Below are 19306 nucleotides of genomic sequence, written 5' to 3' on the forward strand. Positions count from 1 at the left end.
GTATCTCATTTTAGTTTTGATTTAGATTTCCTAATGACTAGTGATGTTGACATTCTTTTCGTGTGCTTATTGGTCATTTGTATATCTTCTCTGGAAAAATGTGTATTCAAATCCTTTGTCTATTTTTTAAATGGGTTATTTGTGTTTCTGTTGCTGAGTTGTAAGAATTCTTTATATATCCTGGATACTAGGCATTATCATATGCAGGATTTGCAAATATTTCTCCCATTCTGTGGGTTCTCTTTTTACTTTCTTGATAATGTCCTTTGAAGCACAAAAGTTTTTAAATTTGGTGAAATCTAGTTCATCTATTTTTTCTATGATTGCTTGTGCTTTAGATGTCATGAATAAGAAACCATTGTTTAATCCAAACTCATGAAAATTTACAGCTCTTTTCTTCTAAGAGTTTTATAGTTTTCACTCTTAAATTTAAGTCTTTGATAAATTTTGAGTTAGTTTTTGTATATGGTGTGAGATGGGGTCCAAATTCGTTCTTTTGCTTGTGGATATCCAGTTGTTCCAGCACCATTTGTTAAAAAGATTGTTCTTTCCCTTGGAATTTTCTTGGCACTTTTGTCAAAAATTAATTGACTGTAAAATGTATTTCTGGCCTTTTAATTCTATTCCATTGATCTATTTGTCTGTCCTTGTGGCTGTACTATACTGTACTTGCTTACTTTTACTTAATTACTCTAGATTATTGTAGCTTTTTTTGTAAGTTTTGAAATTGAGAAATGTGAGTACTCCAACTTTATTCTTTTTCAAGATTGTTTTGGCTATTCTGGGTCCCTTGCATTTTCATATGAATTTTAGAATCAGCTTGTCAATTTCTGCAAAAAAAACCAGCAGGGATTTTGATAAAGATTGCATTGAATCTGTAGATCAGTTTGAGGAGTATTGCCATCTTAACAATATTGTCTTCTACTCCATGAACACAGGATGTCTTTCCATTTATTTAGATCCTCTTTAATTTTTTTCAGATGTTTTGTAGTTTTCAGTATTCAAGTTGTACAATTTTTTTGTTAAATTTATTCCTAAATATTTTATTATTTGATGCTATTTTGTAAACTGAACTCTTTTCTTACTCTTATTTTTGGATTGTTCATTGCTAGTGTATAGATATATAAATGATTTTTGTATATTGCTCTTGTATTTTGCTACCTTGCTAAACTCATTTTTTAACTCTACTGTGTTTTTGCAGATTTCTTAGGGTTTTCTATATAGATCATGTCATCTGCAAATAGAGGTAGTTTTTACTTTTTCCTTTTGAATCTGGATGCCTTTTGTTTCTTTTTCTTTCTGAATTACCCTCGTTAGAACCTTCAGTAAAATGTTGACTAGAAGTGGCAAGAGCAGGCATCCTTCTTTTGCTCCTGATCTTAGAGGGAAAGCTTTCAGTCTTGCACCATTAAGTATGATGTTAGCTGTGGATTTTTGGTGGAAGTCCTTTATCAGGTTGTGGAATTCCCCTTCTCTTCCAAGTTTGTTGAATATTTTTATCATGAAACTGCATTCAATTTTGTCAAGTGCTTTTTCTCTATTGAAATGATCATGTGTTTTTTTGTCCTTTATTCCATAGTTATAGTGTATTACATTAATTGATTTTTGTGTGTTGAACAAATCTTGCATTCCTGGGATAATTCCATTTGGCCATGATGTGTAATCTTTTTTATATGTTGCTGAATTCAGTTTACCAGTATTTTGTTGAGGATCTTTGCATCTGTATTCTTAAGGGATATGTCTCTAGTTTCCTTTTCTAGTAATGTCATTGTCTGGTTTTGGTATCAGGATAATTCTATCTCAAAGAATAAGTTGGAAAGTGTTTCCTCCTCTTCTATTTCTTGGAAGAGTTTGTGAAAAATTGTTATTAATTTTTCTTTAGACATTTGGTAGAATTCACCAGTGAAGCCATCTGGTCCTGGAATTTTCTTTGTGAGTAGTTTTTATGGTCAAGTGGCGTCTGTTGCCTATTATCAGGAGAAGTCCAAGTACTTCTGCCCACTGCATCTTGGTATCAGAGTCTCCAAGGAAAACACAGTGCAGTCAAGCACTGGTTTGAACAATGGTTTACTCACATAAAAAAAGAGACGAACCTTCAATAGTGTATGTCAGTTTCTCATGGCCAGTAGCAGGTCCCTCCTGGCAGGCCACTTGGCCCACACACATCCCTCTTATGCTGCAGCAAATGGAACCCCCCCGCCTCCACTCCTTTGAAGTCAGAAATGCTGAAAGCGGGAGGCATGCCTGAGGGCCGTTGTTGCACATGCGTAAGCAGGACAAAGGTGTACACATTGAGCCTGAAACAGAGAAGGATGTTTCCAAACAAGGAGATTATCCCAGCACAGGCTATGTGGGCTCTTTATCTCTTGGTGAGCAAGTGTTCCAGGCCCAAGGCCCATTCTTTTGTGGCCAAGCGGGGTTTGAAAGACTGCATGTGTAAGACCCTTTCCCAACAGTTTTTTTTAAATTGTGGCATGATACACATAACATATAATTTACCATATTAACCATTTTTAAGTGTGTAGTTCAGCAGCGTTAAGAATATTCACATTGCTGTGCGACCACCACCACCATCCATCTCCAGAACTCTTTTCATGTTGCAAGACTGAAAATCTATACCCATTAAACAGTAACTCCTCATTGCCTCCTACCCCTAGCCCCTGGCAACCAATATTCTATTTTCTGTCTATATGAATTAGACTACTCTAGGTACCTCATTTAAGTAAAATCATACAGCATTTGTCTTTTGGGGACTGGCTTATTTCACTTTGCATAATATCCTCAAGGTTCAACCATGTTGTGGCATGTGTCAGAATTTTCTTCCTTTTTAAGGCTGAATAATATTTGTGAGAAGTTTTTGGATTCCCAATCAATCTCTTTACTAATTATAGGCAGTTATAGGTTTATTCAGAGTTTCTATTTCTTCTTGAGTCAGTTTTGGTAGTTTGTGGCTTTCTAGAAATTTGTCCATTTTATCGACGTTATCTAATTTGTTGGTGTACAATTATTCCTAGTATTCCTATATAATCATTTTTATTTCTCTAAAGTCAATATTAATGTTCCCTCTTTTGTTCCAGATTTTAGTAATTTGAGTCTTTTTCTCTTGGTCAGTGTAGCTAAAAGTTGGTCAGTTTCTTTGTCTTTTTAAAAGAACCAACTGTTGATTTCTTTGATTTTCTCTATTTTTTTTTATTCTTGTATCTTTTATCTCTGCTCTAATATTTATTAATTTCTTCTTCTACTATATTTGGGTTTAGTTTGCTCTTCTTTTCCTGTTTTTTTAAGCTGGAAAATTAGGATATTGATTTAAGATCTTTCTTCTTATTTAATGTAGACGTTTGCAGCTGTACATTTCCCTCTAAGCACTGCTTTTGCTGCATCCTAGAAGTTTTGAGATGTGTTTTCATTTTCATTTATCTCAAAGTATTTACTAATTCCCCACAAAGGAAATCCCTTGTGATTTCTTCTTTGACCCCTTTTTATTTAGGAGTGTGTTATTTTCCACATTGAATGTCCTTCTGTTGTTGATTTCTAATATTCTTTTGAGGTCAGAGAACATACTTTGTATGATTTCAGTCCTTTTAGATTTATCGAGATTTGTTTTATGTCCTAATGTATTGCTGTCCTGGAAAATATTCCATGTACACTTGATAAGAATGTATTCTGCTATTGTTGAGTGCAGTGTTCTCTAGATATTTGTTAGGTCTAGTTGGTATGTGGTGTTAAGTGTTTTATTTCCTTGTTAATCTTCAGTGTAGTTGTTCTATCCATTATTGAAAGTAGGGTATTGAAGTCTCCAACTAATATTTTTTAGTTGTCTATTTCTCCTTTCAATTCTGTCAGAAAAGCTTCATGTATTTTGGCGTTCTGTTGTTAGGCACATATGTTTATAATTGTTATATCTTTTTGATGGATTGACTCTTTTATCATTATAAAATGTGTTTCTTTGTCTCTAGTCACAATATTTGTCTAAAAGTCTATTTTGTCTGTATAGTCATTCTAGTTCCCTGTTGATTACTGTTTTCTTGTTATATCTTTTTCTGTTGTTTACCTTCAGCTGTTTGGGTCTGTGAATCTAAAGTGCATCTCTTGTAGATAGCATATAGTTGGATCATTTTTTAATCCATTCTGTCAATCTCATTTAATTAGAGTGTTTAATTCCTTAACATTTAATGTTATTACTGACAAGGTAGGATTTATATCTGCCATTTTACTATTTGTTTCTATAAGTCTTATGTCTTTTATGTCCCTCTGTTTCTGCATTACTGCCTTCTTTTATGTTAAATAGATATATTCTAATGTACCCTTTAAATTCTTTTTTGGTTTCTTTTACTGTATTTTTTTTAGTTATATTCTTGGTTTCCTGAGAGATTACAATTAACATTTTAACTTGTAACAACTTTGCTCAGATTAATACCAACTTCCTTTCAATAGTGTACAAAAATTTGCTCCTATATAGCTTCATTCCTTCCCCTTTCTTTGTGCTGTTACTGTCTTAGAAGTTACATCCTTATATGTTGTGCTCATCAACACAGATTTGTAATTATTGCTTTATGCAGTTGTCTTTTGAATTAGATAAGAGAAAAAAAGAGTTATAAACAAAAAATACATTTATCCTGTCTTTTATATTTACCTATATGGTAACGTTTATCAGTGCTCTTTGTTTCTTCATGTCGATTTGAGTTACTGTCTAGTAACTTCAATCTGAAGTTCCTTCAGACTGAAGGACTCCCTTTTATTTCTTGTAAGGTAGGTCAGCGAGTGATGAATTCCCTTAGTTTTTGTTTATTTGGGAATGTCTTAATTTCTCCTTCATTTATGTAGGATAGTTTTGCTGGATATAGAGTTTTGGTTGACAGCCTTTTTCTTTCAGCTGTTTAAATATGCTATCCTGTTGCCTCTGATCTCCATGGTTTGTGATGAATAATCAGCAGTTAATCTTTTTGAGAATTCATTGTAATTGATGTGATGCTTCACTTGCTGCTTTCAAGATTCTCTTTTTGCCTTTGTCTATGGACAGTTTCATAATGTGTCTAGGTGTGGGTCTCTTTTAATTTATCCTACTTAGAGTTTACTGAGCTTCGTAGATGTGTAGATTAATGATTTTCATCAAATTTGGGAACTTTTTGGCCATTATTTCTTCAAATATTCTTTCTGCCTCTTTCCTTCTCCTCTCTTTCAGCTCTTTTGTTCCACATATGTTGGTATGCTTGATGATGTCTTACAGGTCTCTGAGAATGTGTTCATTTTTCTTTCTTCTCTTTTCCTTCTGTTCCCTAGACTGGATAATCTCAATTGACCTATCTTCACGTTCCTTGACTCTTTCTTCTGCCTGCTCAGATATGCTCTGGTGACTTTTTCATTTCGATTGTTGTCCTTTACAACTCCAGAATTTGTGTGTGTGTGTGTGTGTGTGTGTGTGTGTGTGTGTGTGTGTAATTTCTGTCTCCTTATTGATATCCTGTGTTTGGGGAGACATCACCCTCCTACTTTAGTTTCTTACACATTGTTTCCTTTAGGTATATAGATGTATTTAAAATAGCTGATTAAAGATATTTTCCAGTATGTCCAATGTGTAAGCTTTTTTAGGGATAGTTTCTATTGATTGCTTTATTCCTGTGTATGGGCCATACTTTTTGTTTCTTGACATGTCTCACTTTTTGTTGTTGTTGAAAACTGGACATTTTAAATTATGTAATGTGTTACCTCTGGAAATCAGATCCTCCCTCATCCCCAGAGTTTGTTGTTGTTGCTGTTTTTTACATAAACATGTGACTGTTATGTTAAGTGACTTTTCTCAACTATTCTGTAATGTTTGAGTCTTCAGTATATGACTACTGAAGCCTCTTTTTAGCTAGCTTACTGGTCGGCTGATGATTGGACAGAGATTTCATTAAATGCTTGGAGCTAATAAATTAGTCTCCCATTCTTTTCTGAGAGTCTCTGTGTGTGTTTTGGGGCACACCTTCAACACTCACCCAGGCAGTTGATAACTCTGCCTTAGTCTTTGCTTTCTGCTTGTGTAGTTCAGCCCAAATTAACTGCTTAAAGCCTCCTCAGGGCCTTCCTGAGCATGCACACAGCCTTTTACATGCACATGTCCTAGATTCTCAAGAATATGTTAAAGCTTTTCAAAGCCTCTATGGACATCTCATTCCCCAGCTTTTCCTTTCAAGATTTTTGGTTAGCCTATTGTTTACCCCAGCTATTATCTACCACCTCAGTCAGTTGCAAAGTTAATCAGTTGCTTCTAATTGTTTTCAACAAATGCCCCTAAGGAAAAGGTGTTTTTGTACTTGGCAAGCTCTGAGTGAGGTCAAATAAAGACAGCATTGCACGCGAGGTCTTCCATGGAACCACCAGACAGGTCAAAAATGAAACTTTTCTGAGAATGTGGATTTGAAGGAGCATCTACTCAGTTCTGCCTGTCCAGTGGCTGTCAGGCTTCTGTTGTTCACTGTGGTTGTAGGCTCCTGATTTTCAAGGCTGCAGTGGAGCTGGAGAGATGGCAATGGGAATAGAACAAGTTAAAAATGCCACAAAGCTTGCTGTTCTTACCAAGATTCAGGCATTTATCTTGAATAAATAATTTTTGGGTTGCTGCAATCCTTTGGCTAATTTTCAGAGTTCTGAAAAAGTTGATTCTGACAATTTTTGTCTGTTTCTTCATTGCTTTTGTGAAGAAGAGAATTTTCAAAGGTCCTTATTCTGCCATTTTTGCTGATGTCATCTTTTAGTTGTTTTTAATACTTTAGGTTTTTAACTTAAAATATTCACTTTACAGCCTATGTTTAACTCTGTTTTTCGAGACTCCTCACTTTCTAAACTTGAGCTGCCTAAAGTGCTTTCTCCTACTCCTGTTTGGCAGCTTCCCTTTACTCCACGCTAACCAGTTCCTAAAATTTCCCACTTCTTAAGTTTTGTTCTCTCATTCCCATCTTCTCTGTTATTTCCACATCAATTATTCTAAAATTTTATTACCCTCCCCTGGTCTGTCTTTTTCTTTCTCTCTCAGAGATAACATCGACTATCAGGTATGAGCTCTCATACCTGCTTTTGCACCTAGAACTAGCCACAACTGCACCCACCTGATGCAGCTCTTGAGTGAAGAGCTGCTGAAGGTCAGTCCCTCCACACGTGCATCCACTGGGTAGAGTTTTCTCCGTCAGTCACCCTCTGTCTTTGGACCTTCATTCTCTCTGTAGAACAGCAAAATGTACCAAAAAAAAAATATGAACCAAAAACTATGTACCACCCTCTAGCTATTATTCCTTCTCTCTCCTTCTCATTACAGTTAAACTTCTTTTCAACTTTCTCCCAACCCTAAAACTATTCCTTTAGTATAAATCCTCATCATCTATTTTAATCTATTAGTCATTTATTTCTTTTTTTTTTTTTTTTAAGATTTTATTTATTTATTTTTTCCCCCCAAAGCCCCAGTAGATAGTTGTGTGTCATAGCTGCACATCCTTCCAGTTGCTGCATGTGGGACACGGCCCCAGCATGGCCGGAGAAGCAGCGCGTCGGTGCGAGCCCGGGATCCGAACCCGGGTCGCCAGCAGCGGAGCGCGCTCACTTAACCACTAAGCCACGGGGCCGGCCCTAGTCATTTATTTCTAAATATTTGTTGAGCACTTTCTTTCAGACACTGTTTTAAACATGGGGATACAACAGTGAAGAAAACTTAATCCCTGTCATTATGGGGCTTAAGTTCTAGAAAGGGAGACAGACAAGAAACATACAATACACTCTCAGAGAAGGATGAGTCTAGTTAGAACATAAAGCAGGGTAGATGAGAACTCATAGGAGAGGAGATGCTAGATAGGATGGTCAGGGATGGTTTTTTTATGGGAGTGGCATTTTAGCAGAAACTTTAGTGTCAATGAGCCAGCTCAGGGAAGGTCATGGGGAAGATCTTTGAGGCAGAGGGATTATCAAATATAAATACTCCAACGTAGAAGCAAACCATGTAATCAAGTCCCAACAAGAAGGCCAAGGTGACTAGAGGGTAGTGATGAGAGGACTTGGGGCCAGACAGAAATACCAACATGTAAATCTTGATCTTCTTGAGACTGTTCATCCTTGCAACTGCCAATTCATCTGAAAGATCAGTGAGAATGTAAAATGTTTTTTCTATCATATTTTCACTTTTATTGCATCTATAGTAAAAACGCTATTTTAGTAACTAAAGATGGTTCATTCAGCTCATTGCAGAAGTGTCTTTTTTTCATTATCTTTCCGGTAGCACCCAGAGCCAAAGCATAAGGTTTAGTCACACCATGGTTTTCCAGCTTATTGTCAGAATCAGGAAACTACAAGCCAAAGTTACCTGAAGAAATGATCATTTTCCTGCTTTAAACAGGATAAATACAAAGCCAGTAGCTATATATATAAAAATATTATATATTTTTTTACAGGGAAATAAAATTTTTTTCTCTGATGTTCCGTTTTGGGAAAACTTGACATGTAAAAATATTCTTTTTGCAAAACAGACTTAACCTCATTTCAAAAGAATAACATGTTCCATGTTAATACCTTATGAAGCATACTTATAAATCATCCAGTAGTAAAGTAGTTAATATGAATTTTAAGCATTTGGTAGAAAGAGAAATTATCTCTCAGATATCCTGGATAATTCCTTTATAGAACCAAAAGACTGTACACCTCAACTTGACTCAAAGAACGGTTATTATATAGTGTCAAAATAGTTCTTATATAATCATATCATTAATATGAGTAAAGTAGTGGTTCTTTGCATATCTTCCTGAAATTCTTATACTACTTGTGTAAGATTAAAAATTTAACCAGCATGCCCAAATTTATACTTCCAAGTGAATATTAGTTCCTTTAAAATAGCGTCCTAGGAAAGTTATGCAGTTATGTCAGTGATATTGTTGTTGCCGCAAGTGGTTTGCAGTCCCTTCTTTTGAAACTATGTTCAGAGCAACTCTACCTATCTGGTGAAATTCACGGTGATTTTAATTCATTTATTTATTCATCTGACAGATATTTATCGAATATCTACTATCTGCTAGTTGTGCTAACTTATAGGTTGATGAAAATTTAAAAAACAACAAGCAAACAGCATGGCCCATGCCTTTATTATGTTCACAGTTTAGTGGTTTTGGTTTTTGGAAACTGCCAAAAGCTGAATTTGGTGAAGATGAAGGATGTGAGTGAATACTATTTTAGTGCAAAATGTAATGACTTAAGATTAGTTTTTCTTTTTCACTCTATAAAGTGGTTTTCAAAGTGCTATCAAAGAGAAGTTCCAAAAAAATTGTTTTGAACTTAGAATCTTTGGAATAGATTGATTGCTTGTCTTGGTACCGATTTTGAAGGGTGACATTCATTTAGATAGATGTTAACGTTACTATTTTACATTATTAGTTTTTATGTGTATTTTGGACCTTATATTTACCAGCCTTTGTTTGGTTAATGTGAAAATTTTAAGATAGGGTCCTGGTTTACATTTGAGAAAACTGTTACACAAGGTAGATACCTAAATGTGATTGTCCTATTGATCTGTAGTTTTGTGTGTGTGTTTAACTTCACATGAAGTGCAGGTTCTTAGTCTGTCCTTGACTAGTTTCCTTCAGTTTTTACCTGTATGTGGTTATACACTTGGAAATAGAATGGAAGTATCTAGTTATGCTTCATCTGGAAGTATGATTATGTTGTAAATAAAATTGGGCTAAAAACCAGTTTTATGCTAGATATCCAATGCATGATGTAAGAAGAGAAAAAAAATATTCTTAGAATGAATGCACGGAGGAGGAGCCCAGTGCACTGTTCCAGTAGTTTCATTTGTAGTAACACAATATGTTTGTCTCTACAGGGGGATCTTTGGATGTATATAGAAAAATTCCAGAGCATGTCCTTGGAAGAATTGCAGTAGCAGTGAGTATATGGCTTCAACCTTATGAAATTTGGGTGATTTAATCTTTCTAGTCAAACCTTATTCTCTTTATAGCCTCATTATCTTTTTTTTCTTTTTCGTCAATCCCTGTTGACTGCCAGGGCCTTCTTAACCCCCTTTTCTTATCATTTTTGTCCTTTCTTCTCTTCATAGGTCAATCCACAGTGATGACATAGTCACATGACATCCTTCAGGCTTATGAGTACTCTGACCTGTTCTAGTTCTGTGTGTTTGTAGGGAGCTTAGTGCTCTTGTTAAACAGTAAAATTTCCAGGTTCTTCAAAAAGAAGCTATTATTGGGACATTTTGTAGTTATAGGCATGTGATTAGAAAATACTTTTGAAGTCTAAATTATTAAAATAAAACAGTCTACAAGAAAATACTATTCTATTCTTAAAGATTTTTGCAGACTTTATATGTTCTTGGTTTTTAATTTTTTCACCAACTATATCCAGGAATTTATTCCCTTTGTGACTAAAAGCAGTTTTTCTATTTTCTATATTCCCTAATAAACTGATGAAATATATCAACTTAAACTAACATTACTATATGAGCTCCGGATTTCAAATTTGGATAATGTAGGCTAAACAGTGTCTAAGAGAAGTCATGGGGTGGTGTAATAGTAAACAATTGCTAAACTAAAGGCACTCTGATAGCTTAAGCAGTTTAATGCAGAACAAAGTGATTATACCATGTACCATTTAATTAAATGGCTGATTTTCACATTCATTATACATCAAGCTGACAACTCAGATCCTTTAATCCAACATGGACACTTATTTAGTTTTAGTTCATTGTAATTCACAGCTTTCCTTTTTTCTTTCTAATTATTAGTGTGAACTGCCCAGGGTGATGAGAATTTTTTCTTCTGATGCTATTGCTGCTAAGTAGCTTCTAATCTACATGTTTAGGTAAATTAGTTTAGTATGAAATTTGAGTACTTAAATCACTATTTTAGATGAAAATAAAAATGTTTCATTTCCTCTTTTAATCTTGGGGGGGATGAATGCTTTGTGGCTTTTGGCAGTTCTTGGCTCTAAAGTTTAATAACACGTATAATAAAGAGCGAAAAAAGGCAAGGATACCAATTGAAAATGAAAAAAGTTTATGAGTTCTGTGTACTCAATTATCTGTTGAACTTGACTAAAATAGGAATCTACCTTCTTCAGTAAAGAAGCATGCTCTTCCTGAACTTCATAAATCTTACCTCCCTCTTGTGTAGGGCATCCACACAAGGCCAGAGGTCTTTTCAATTCTACTGGAGTGGGAAGCCTGTGAAGTGAATGGAGTCAGCAAAAAAAAAAAAAAAAAATACAGAGCTTACCTATTGGGGAATTGAAAATATGACAAAAATTATTTTAGTGAAAAACATTTAAAATAAGTGCTAGCCCAAAGCACTGTTTATATTTGCCCTTATATTTTTAAAAATTAGGGGTTTTTTTTTCCTTCCTAAAATGTGTTCAATTTCTCCAGGTTTTATGGCTCGTCAGGTCATAGTAATGAAAACTGCCTGCGGTCAGAGTAGAAGAAATGCTTTTGATAATCTTGCTCTTCATCTGCCACTTTTTATTAACTCTGCTGGGGCCTATGCTTGTATAATGCCTCCAAAGTATATTTTTTAGTGTAATTTGAGTAGGCTACAAACTTGGGTAATCCTTTGTTGCAGCTGACAAACACCAGTGGAAGGATTCTACCAATCAAAATAAGACTAGCAAATTGATGGGTTGTAGGTCATGATTTGTAAAGTAAATGTTCTCAAAGCCTGATTGAGTTCCCAGTATCCTTGATTATCTCTCCTCTAGTGTTCTGAAGACAGCGTCAACCTTATTCCCTTGCGTTCCCTCTGTGAGGCCACGAAAGCAAGCACATGGGCGCTATTGCTAAGTCAGAAGCAACAGAATCAAAGGGAGAGAGGAGGAAAATAGATGTATATTGAAGACTTCTTTGTGCCAATCTTTGATAAATGTTTTAGGTACGGATATTATGTCATTTAACCTTTACAGCAACTCTGTAAAGTGTAGATTATTGAACCTATTTTATACATGTGCAAGATGAAGTTTAGAAAGGTTAAATAACTTTCCTAGAGTTATCATATAACTAGTCAGTAATAATTTAAACCCAGGGCTATTTGACTCCAGGCCCCATGCTCTTTCATTCTGCTCTCCTAAGAGAATGAGAAAAAAGAAGAGGAAGGAGTGAAAAGGAGAACAAGATTAAAAAGAAAAAAAGAGAAGTACATATGAGAGAATAATGGAGTAACACATACAGTTGCTTCAGATTCCTTTCATATCTTAGAACCACATCTAGGCATCTTTCCCTCCCCAAACTAACTTTATTTTCCAGATTCTAATAATCTGGAATGCAGTCTAGGTCCAAAGATCCAGGGTTCATTACAGGTTGGACTCCTGTAGCCTTTATGATATGTTGTTCAAATTTTCTCTTGTAGGATGTATGACAAGAGAATATTTTTCCCAGAAAAAGAAATCCGTATAAACTGGCTGATTTCAGCTTTCCAACTTGCTCAATGATTTTTATCCACTTTCCTTTTGAATCTGGTCTCCTATGAAGATGAATGCCTGTCGTTCCCTGCCACCTAACACATTTTATTTTTCCTCTCATTTCTGAAGCAGTAACACTGTGCGCTATATTTTGAGTGCCAGTGTTGATTGAAGTTGTCCCTGAAAGGATGTGCACTTGACATGTCAAGGAGTGAGTGATTGACAGCAGATATAAGTACTTTTAGTGTCAAGGCTTTGTGAAGTCATTGTTGTGTAACCTAGCCTACTGAATACCAATACATAATACCCTCTAGATTTTCAGTGGACAAATATCTAGCTCCCTGTACACTGATTCTTATATGCTTCTAAAGAAAAGTGTAATCTATTTTGACAAAGTTGGAAAAATAATATTTTATTTTTAAATCTATAACAAAATTTATAATTTTAGCAGGTATCATAAAATCAGTATTTGTTTTTACTTCTTTCTGCCTGATAATCTGAATATGATGGATTGCCTTTCCCTTGTGTGTTTTCTGATTATTCATTTTCTGTGGGACCAAGTTTTAGTGATGAGCTATCTTTAATGGGAAGATTTATAATGTGCAACTAGGCTTGTAAGTTGAGAAGTTTAACCCTATTTCCAGAACTCAGAAGATGATTACTTCCATGCTAAATAAGATGACTTCGTCCTACTACTCAAAGAAAAATGATTTTCATTATTGATGTTATTTTGTATAAGCATTTAAGGAAATATTTTTGTCCTGTTTCCTCCTCCTCTGTTAGTTATCGTTATTACTATTTTGATATTTTCTTTTTTTATTATCTTATTGTCCAGAACACATGTATGTTATTGTAATGTCACTTATTCCAAACCCTGGAAGAAATTATTTGCTATAAAAATGTATTCTGTTCTCTTAAAATAGACAGACATATCATGGAATTGATCATACAGTGTTAGCAAATCTTTCAGTAGAACATTCCATTCTATGAGAACAATTAAAGTATGTTAACCTCTGCTCAGCATTAATTGATGTAGATTTTTATCTTATTCCAGATCTTTAGTATTTGGAAATTGAGTTTCTCTCTTTGCATTTCTGTTTTTACTATTGCTCTTAGTCTTTCTTGATCAACTGAAATTCTTGCATATTTAGCCCCCAACCCTCTTTTCATCATTTTCAAGATATATAAATCACTCAGTTACTTCTCATAATGGTAGGTTTTCTTGTTCTTATAATCCTGACTCACTTAAAATTTTCTGAGTGGTACTTTTAAATTCTTGTAGTAAATTTTGAGTAATAGTGGTTTGTTTTTTGGATTTGATACCAAATTATTAATAGTCAGCCTTGAAATTGGTAAGTTCACATTCATGTGCATACAGAGTCAATGGGTGTGAAGAAACACATGTGCATCTCCTTTTACAACAATTTCTTCTTTTTTTTTTGTGAGGAAGATCAGCCCTGAGCTAACATCCATGCTAATCCTCCTCTTTTTGCTGAGGAAGACTGGCTCTGAGCTAACATCTGTTACCAATCCTCGTTCTTTTGTTCCCCAGAGCCCCAGTAGATAGTTGTATGTCATAGTTGCACATCCTTCTAGTTGCTGTATGTGGGACGCGGCCTCAGCACGGCCGGAGAAGCGGTGCGTCGGTGCGCACCTGGGATCCAAACCTGGGCCACCAGTAGCAAAGCGCGTGCACTTAACTGCTAAGCCACCGGGCCGGCCCCTCTTGGCAATTTTTAAAGTATACAATACAGTATTGTTAACTATAGGCACTATGCTGAAGAGTGGATCTCTAGGACTTAATCTAGAACAGTGTCTCAGTGTTTATCTTTCATGACCTTATATTTTTGAAGAGTACACTGCCCCAACACTTTGATTATATATTTTTACTTCGGCCTTTCTTCTCTTTTCTTCATATCAGTTGAATCTGTTACTCAAGGCCCAGCAACTTGGTAAAGCCTTCCGACTACTGGTAGGAAAAGCGACCTCTGTTCCACCCATTGCCTTCATTAGTTAACTTTTTAAAAATGTCTCCTCTTGGTCATAAATGTCTTGACTTTAAAAGAGATTTCACATACAGAAGTATAGAAAAATAAAAAGTAAAAGTCTTTGTCTCTGTTTTCTGTCCCTCTCTGCCCCACCCACCTCACCGCTAAAAACTTAGTTAAGTGCACTTCCAGATCATTTTATATGCACATACTCTTATTTCTTTCACTTGTTATACCTTATCTTCAGAACATTGTAAGCTCATTACACAGAGCCTGGAACAGAAATGGTAGATGTTTAATAAATGCCTATTGGTTCACAGAGTTTTAAAAGAAAAATTATGGTTTTATGATTATATACTTAAATGTGGAAGGTTCCTTATAAAAACCATCATTGTACTGTTTTGTCTTTCTTAAATTTAGGTTGTTAAAGGCCTTACCTACCTGTGGAGTTTAAAGATTTTACATAGAGGTATGTACTGAGCTTACAAGCTCTGACTTAATTTGGGGTGGGATGGGGAGCTTTCTGGATACCTTGATTTTTGTAGTGAGTAAGTGATCTGGTATTTAAGCCAGCTGATATATTTGGTAGTCAAAAATATGGTTGCTTTATAAATGTTATTTTTTGAATTTTCTCCCTCAACTGCTCTGATTTAGATTATAAACTTAGTATTGTATTTTTGTGAATCATGTTTACCAAATATGTAAAAAGGTATTTCATATGTTTGAAAATGACAGGATCTTATTTTTCTTATTTAACTCTAGTTAATGCAAAAGCTTCACTTTTTATACAGTTTCATCCCTTCCTTTTATTAATGTTTCATATATCATCACGCACTGTTCCTTAAGAGATTGCTTCACATACCTTGAGAGTGAAACTTTAAATAAGGAATTGGTGAAAGTGTCAGAAATTAGTCTCCTACTCTGTTAACAGAACACTTGAGAGAATAATCAGATAACTGTTGAATGTTGCAAAAGGAACCTCCCTTTGCTTTCTTTAATGTTCCCAAAATGTCTCAATTCATTTGGAGCAAATTATTAAGTAAGAAACCGACTATAATAAAGCAACTTCAGGGGCTAATGTTACTAATATTACTGTTTCATTTTACGCATCTGCTCGGCCTAGCTTTATGCACATTTGGTGCGTTAATTGTGATTAAAGGAAAGTTTTTTTAAAAAAAGGTTTCAACTATGAAAGAAAACAACTGATGTCTTCAATTGTAGTATCACATCTGTCACTAAGGGTTGTTTTTTGTTGTGATAGTTTTAATATCCTAGTGATTCCAAATTTCTTCTTTAATCCTCCTCCCTCTTTTGAAGAGGGTGTATAGATTTGACAAGTAAAATATCAATTCATTTCTTGAGTGTTTATGCTGATTAAATCGAATCATAAACCACATTTTTCTTTAAAGCCAGTCTGCCCTATTTCTAGAGTATAGTTGGTACAAAATGTAGATGTGGGGAGAGAGAGCTGAGTTGTGTTAGCATTACTTTTCCTGGGTGTAAGTAAGCATGTAAACACATCTGGTGGGTGAGAGAAAACCACCAAGATTAAGAGAGAATGGTATTTAACATAATATGACTTATATTGTTTCTATTCCCTGTACTCCCACCTCCCCACTCTCATCAACCCATAAAGTGGTTATAGCCATTTTAATAGAAATTAACACAGGGGTCAATTCTTGTCATTTTATTGATTTTTGTTGATTTGACATCTGCTATCCACTTGACAAAGGAACTCAAGGAAGTCATCAATTCTCAATAGCAAAGCCTTCATTAAAAGGACCTTGCCATGGAAATGCAAATGTTATTATTAAAGTGATCCTTAGGACTCTGGGCATGCAGCATAATTTTGGCTTGTAATGAATTCTCACTAGCCATAGCTTTCTGTGAGGAATCTTAGTAACACTTACGACTATAGTGGGTAGGGAAATACTATTTAGTTATTCTGCGATCATCTTTGTTTTTCGTCTTTAAAATCAGAAATCATGCTGATAAGTAGATATGCCTCTAGTATTTCCTGTATCTAAATTATTTGGTTTTAGTTTCACTCTTTGTTTTGAAGAAATAATTAAATTTTCCATTTGAAATAGGGTCTTCATAGACCTGTTTCATATGGATTTATGTGTGGATTTAAAGATAAAGTCTAAGGTGTTTGTCAGATTACCAGTACAGCCACCCTATAATCACTGTGGGCAAGTATGGTTGACCAGGTCCTCCTTCCCAGGTCTGGATGCGACTTGGGCTAAGAAAGCATTCATTGATCTGTGACGTAGAAGGGTCTTAGCAGTTTGACCGGGAATAGAGGTTTCAAAAAGGAATCCTGAGCCTGTCCTTCTCTTTTCAGCCTGTGCTGGCCAGCCCAATTCCCACAGAGAGTGACCTGCTATAAAATGCCACTAGTTACGGAAAGCAGATATCTGCAAGGGGCTGAGAGGAGGTGGTGGTAGTGGGCCAACAAACCCTCTCCAGGGATTTCAGTTTTAAATAAATACAAGTGAGTGAATATGCATCTGCATCTGTCTAGGTGGAAAGACTAAAGGAATTACAGTGCAGGTGAATGGTTATTCCCCAGTAGTTATGGGTACCCAACTATAGAAATAATATGCTGTGCTAAGACACCTCACTAAATATATTTATATGTTAAGCTTTTGAGTTTCCTATATATTCATGGAAACTTTTACCTTCTGGATTTAAAAGCATGTGTTTTTATTGAAAGGTGGAAGAAGCCAGGTGTCCCTGAAGACTTTTATAAAGCATTGTAATGAGAATTTTACTCTGGATTGAGAGTTGTTAACTTTTAGAGGTAATATTTTAGAGGTTTTTGTCCATGTTTAATAACTTGGATTCCATAAAAATAAGATTAAAGATGCCTTTTTATTTACCAAAAAGCTATTTAATTTTCTCCGTGATTAAAAAATTGTACTTTTTAGATCAGTTCAATCAGGCAATTAAAGATCAGAGCTTTTAAGTTCAGCTAAGGCAATTAAATAGGTAATATACTTGTTTATACACTTTTACTATGTAAGCTGATTGCTGTACCTTCTTAAAAGCACGTATACTCATTTTTGCTTCTCTAAATAAATGATGATGGGAATTCTAGCTGAATATGTGTCACATTGTCAAATCAAAGACAGGTGTCCTTCTGCAAGAGGGGGGGCCTGGTACAGGTGTCTCAAGAATATAGAGAATGAAAAGAAGATAGTGAAAGAGAATTATTAATGAGGGATCTAAGCCTCTTTCTGCTTTGTCTTGGTCTAAGTACCTGTGTTCTCTTCTGATCATCATCTTCTTCCCTACCAAATGCTGCCCCTAAAAACAAGGGTCTTGTACTTCCGAACAAGCTGTTGAAAATCAAGAGTCTTTCCTGTGGTGCATATCCAGTGAGGACTGTAGGGTAGAATGAAATCTGAGTGACAAGCAGTGACAAACCAGCCATCCCATGAGGCTTGTTAGTCTGGTACAGATGAGTTTATTTGATAGTGTATTATGTCAACTGAAAATTTTTTTAGAAATTGAAGTGTAACAGTTGCCATTCATAATGGATCATTGAATGTCATATTCAGTCAGGTTTTACTGTTGTTTATTTTGTTCTTTTTAAGAATTGGTTGAGATGATATATGTGAAACTACTTTATAAACTATCAAATGCTAATAATGCAAGTATGTTTTTATTGTATAATAACTATGAATTAATCACTTTATCTGGTTAATAAGCATACCCCACGCAAATCAAGCCAGGGAGAGAGTTCATTATACTTTGTATTATTACTGAGTCAAAAATTATGAAAATTTTTTCTCTAGGATAAACATGTGATACCACATGAGGATATAATTACTAAATATGTTTGAAACGTCCACGAAGATTAACTACTGTGGAAAAGTTGTCTTCATTAAAAAGCATACGTGTGAGCCCTGTAAGCATAGCATGCACTGACTGGGTAAAAACAAAGAAAATGAACAGTGAGAAAGTCTGTTAGGCCAGATCCGACATTACAGCAAACATTGCAGCTTAACTTCAAAACATGTATCGCCTCTAATGAGGTGAGAGCCCTGCGTATTAATAAACCTACAGCTCCAATCATAGCCATCATTACCCACATCAAACAAATATACAAGATTAACACCTATGCCATTTCTTTGGAAGATGTGAGAATGCCCTGGCAGTAACTGCTCTCTCTCTCCCTGAGGATAAAAAATAGAAATGTAAGGATAATGAGAATAGAACTTAGATTAAGAAAATAAAATTGGCAATCAGGCTGGGGCAATCTTACACAGATGGAGAAGTTTACAAGAATGAAAAACCTAGATAGTGTCCCAGGACATTTTTTGTATTTATGAGCCTGGTTTAGTTTCATTTATTTTCTCTAATAGAGCTTTTTAATATTTTTTATATTTTATATGTATATTTTATATTATTTTGAAGGCAAATGCTGCCCAAATAGACTTGATTTTAGACAAACTAAGTCTTATGGTTTCAGCATGCGTGTTAGAAATTTTATTTTCTACCCCTCGCTTTCCTTTTTATAAATCTGACTTCACACAGATCTTCCAGTTGGTGCTTTATTACATGCCAAAGCCAGTGTTGTTAGTTTATTCATTCCCAACTATTTATTTTATACCTGCTATGTTCCAAGCACTGGTCTAAGTCCTTGGAATACATCAATATATAAAATAAAAAATTCCTATACTGGGGCTGGCCTGGTGGTGTAGTGGTTAACTTCGGCGTGCTCCACTTCAGCGGCCTGAGTTCACAGGTTCAGATCCTGGGTATGGACCTACACCATTCATCAGCCATGCTGTGGCGGCATCCCCCATACAAAATAGAGGAAAATGAGCACAGATGTTAGCTCAGAGGCCAAACTTCCTCAGGGGGAAAAAAAAATTCCTATACTCATGGAACTT

At 35.2% G+C, this 19306-nt stretch overlaps 1 protein-coding gene across 4 annotated transcripts in view; it reads left to right on the forward strand.

Annotated features, from left to right (window-relative positions):
• MAP2K5 (mitogen-activated protein kinase kinase 5) overlaps positions 1 to 19306 on the forward strand; it is a 252190-nt gene that overhangs the window by 97739 nt on the left and 135145 nt on the right. For all 4 annotated transcript variants that reach the window (XM_087428587.1, XM_004421737.3, XM_087428588.1 and 1 more), the window contains exons 12-13: positions 9839 to 9900; positions 14826 to 14874. In XM_087428587.1, the coding sequence (XP_087284713.1) occupies positions 9839 to 9900; positions 14826 to 14874 (111 nt within the window). The remainder of the gene's footprint in view (positions 1 to 9838; positions 9901 to 14825; positions 14875 to 19306) is intronic.

The sequence above is a fragment of the Ceratotherium simum genome, chromosome 3, assembly GCF_057802395.1.
Source record: "Ceratotherium simum simum isolate JZ-2026a chromosome 3, ASM5780239v1, whole genome shotgun sequence".
In the NCBI taxonomy this organism is placed as follows: Eukaryota; Metazoa; Chordata; class Mammalia; order Perissodactyla; family Rhinocerotidae; genus Ceratotherium; species Ceratotherium simum.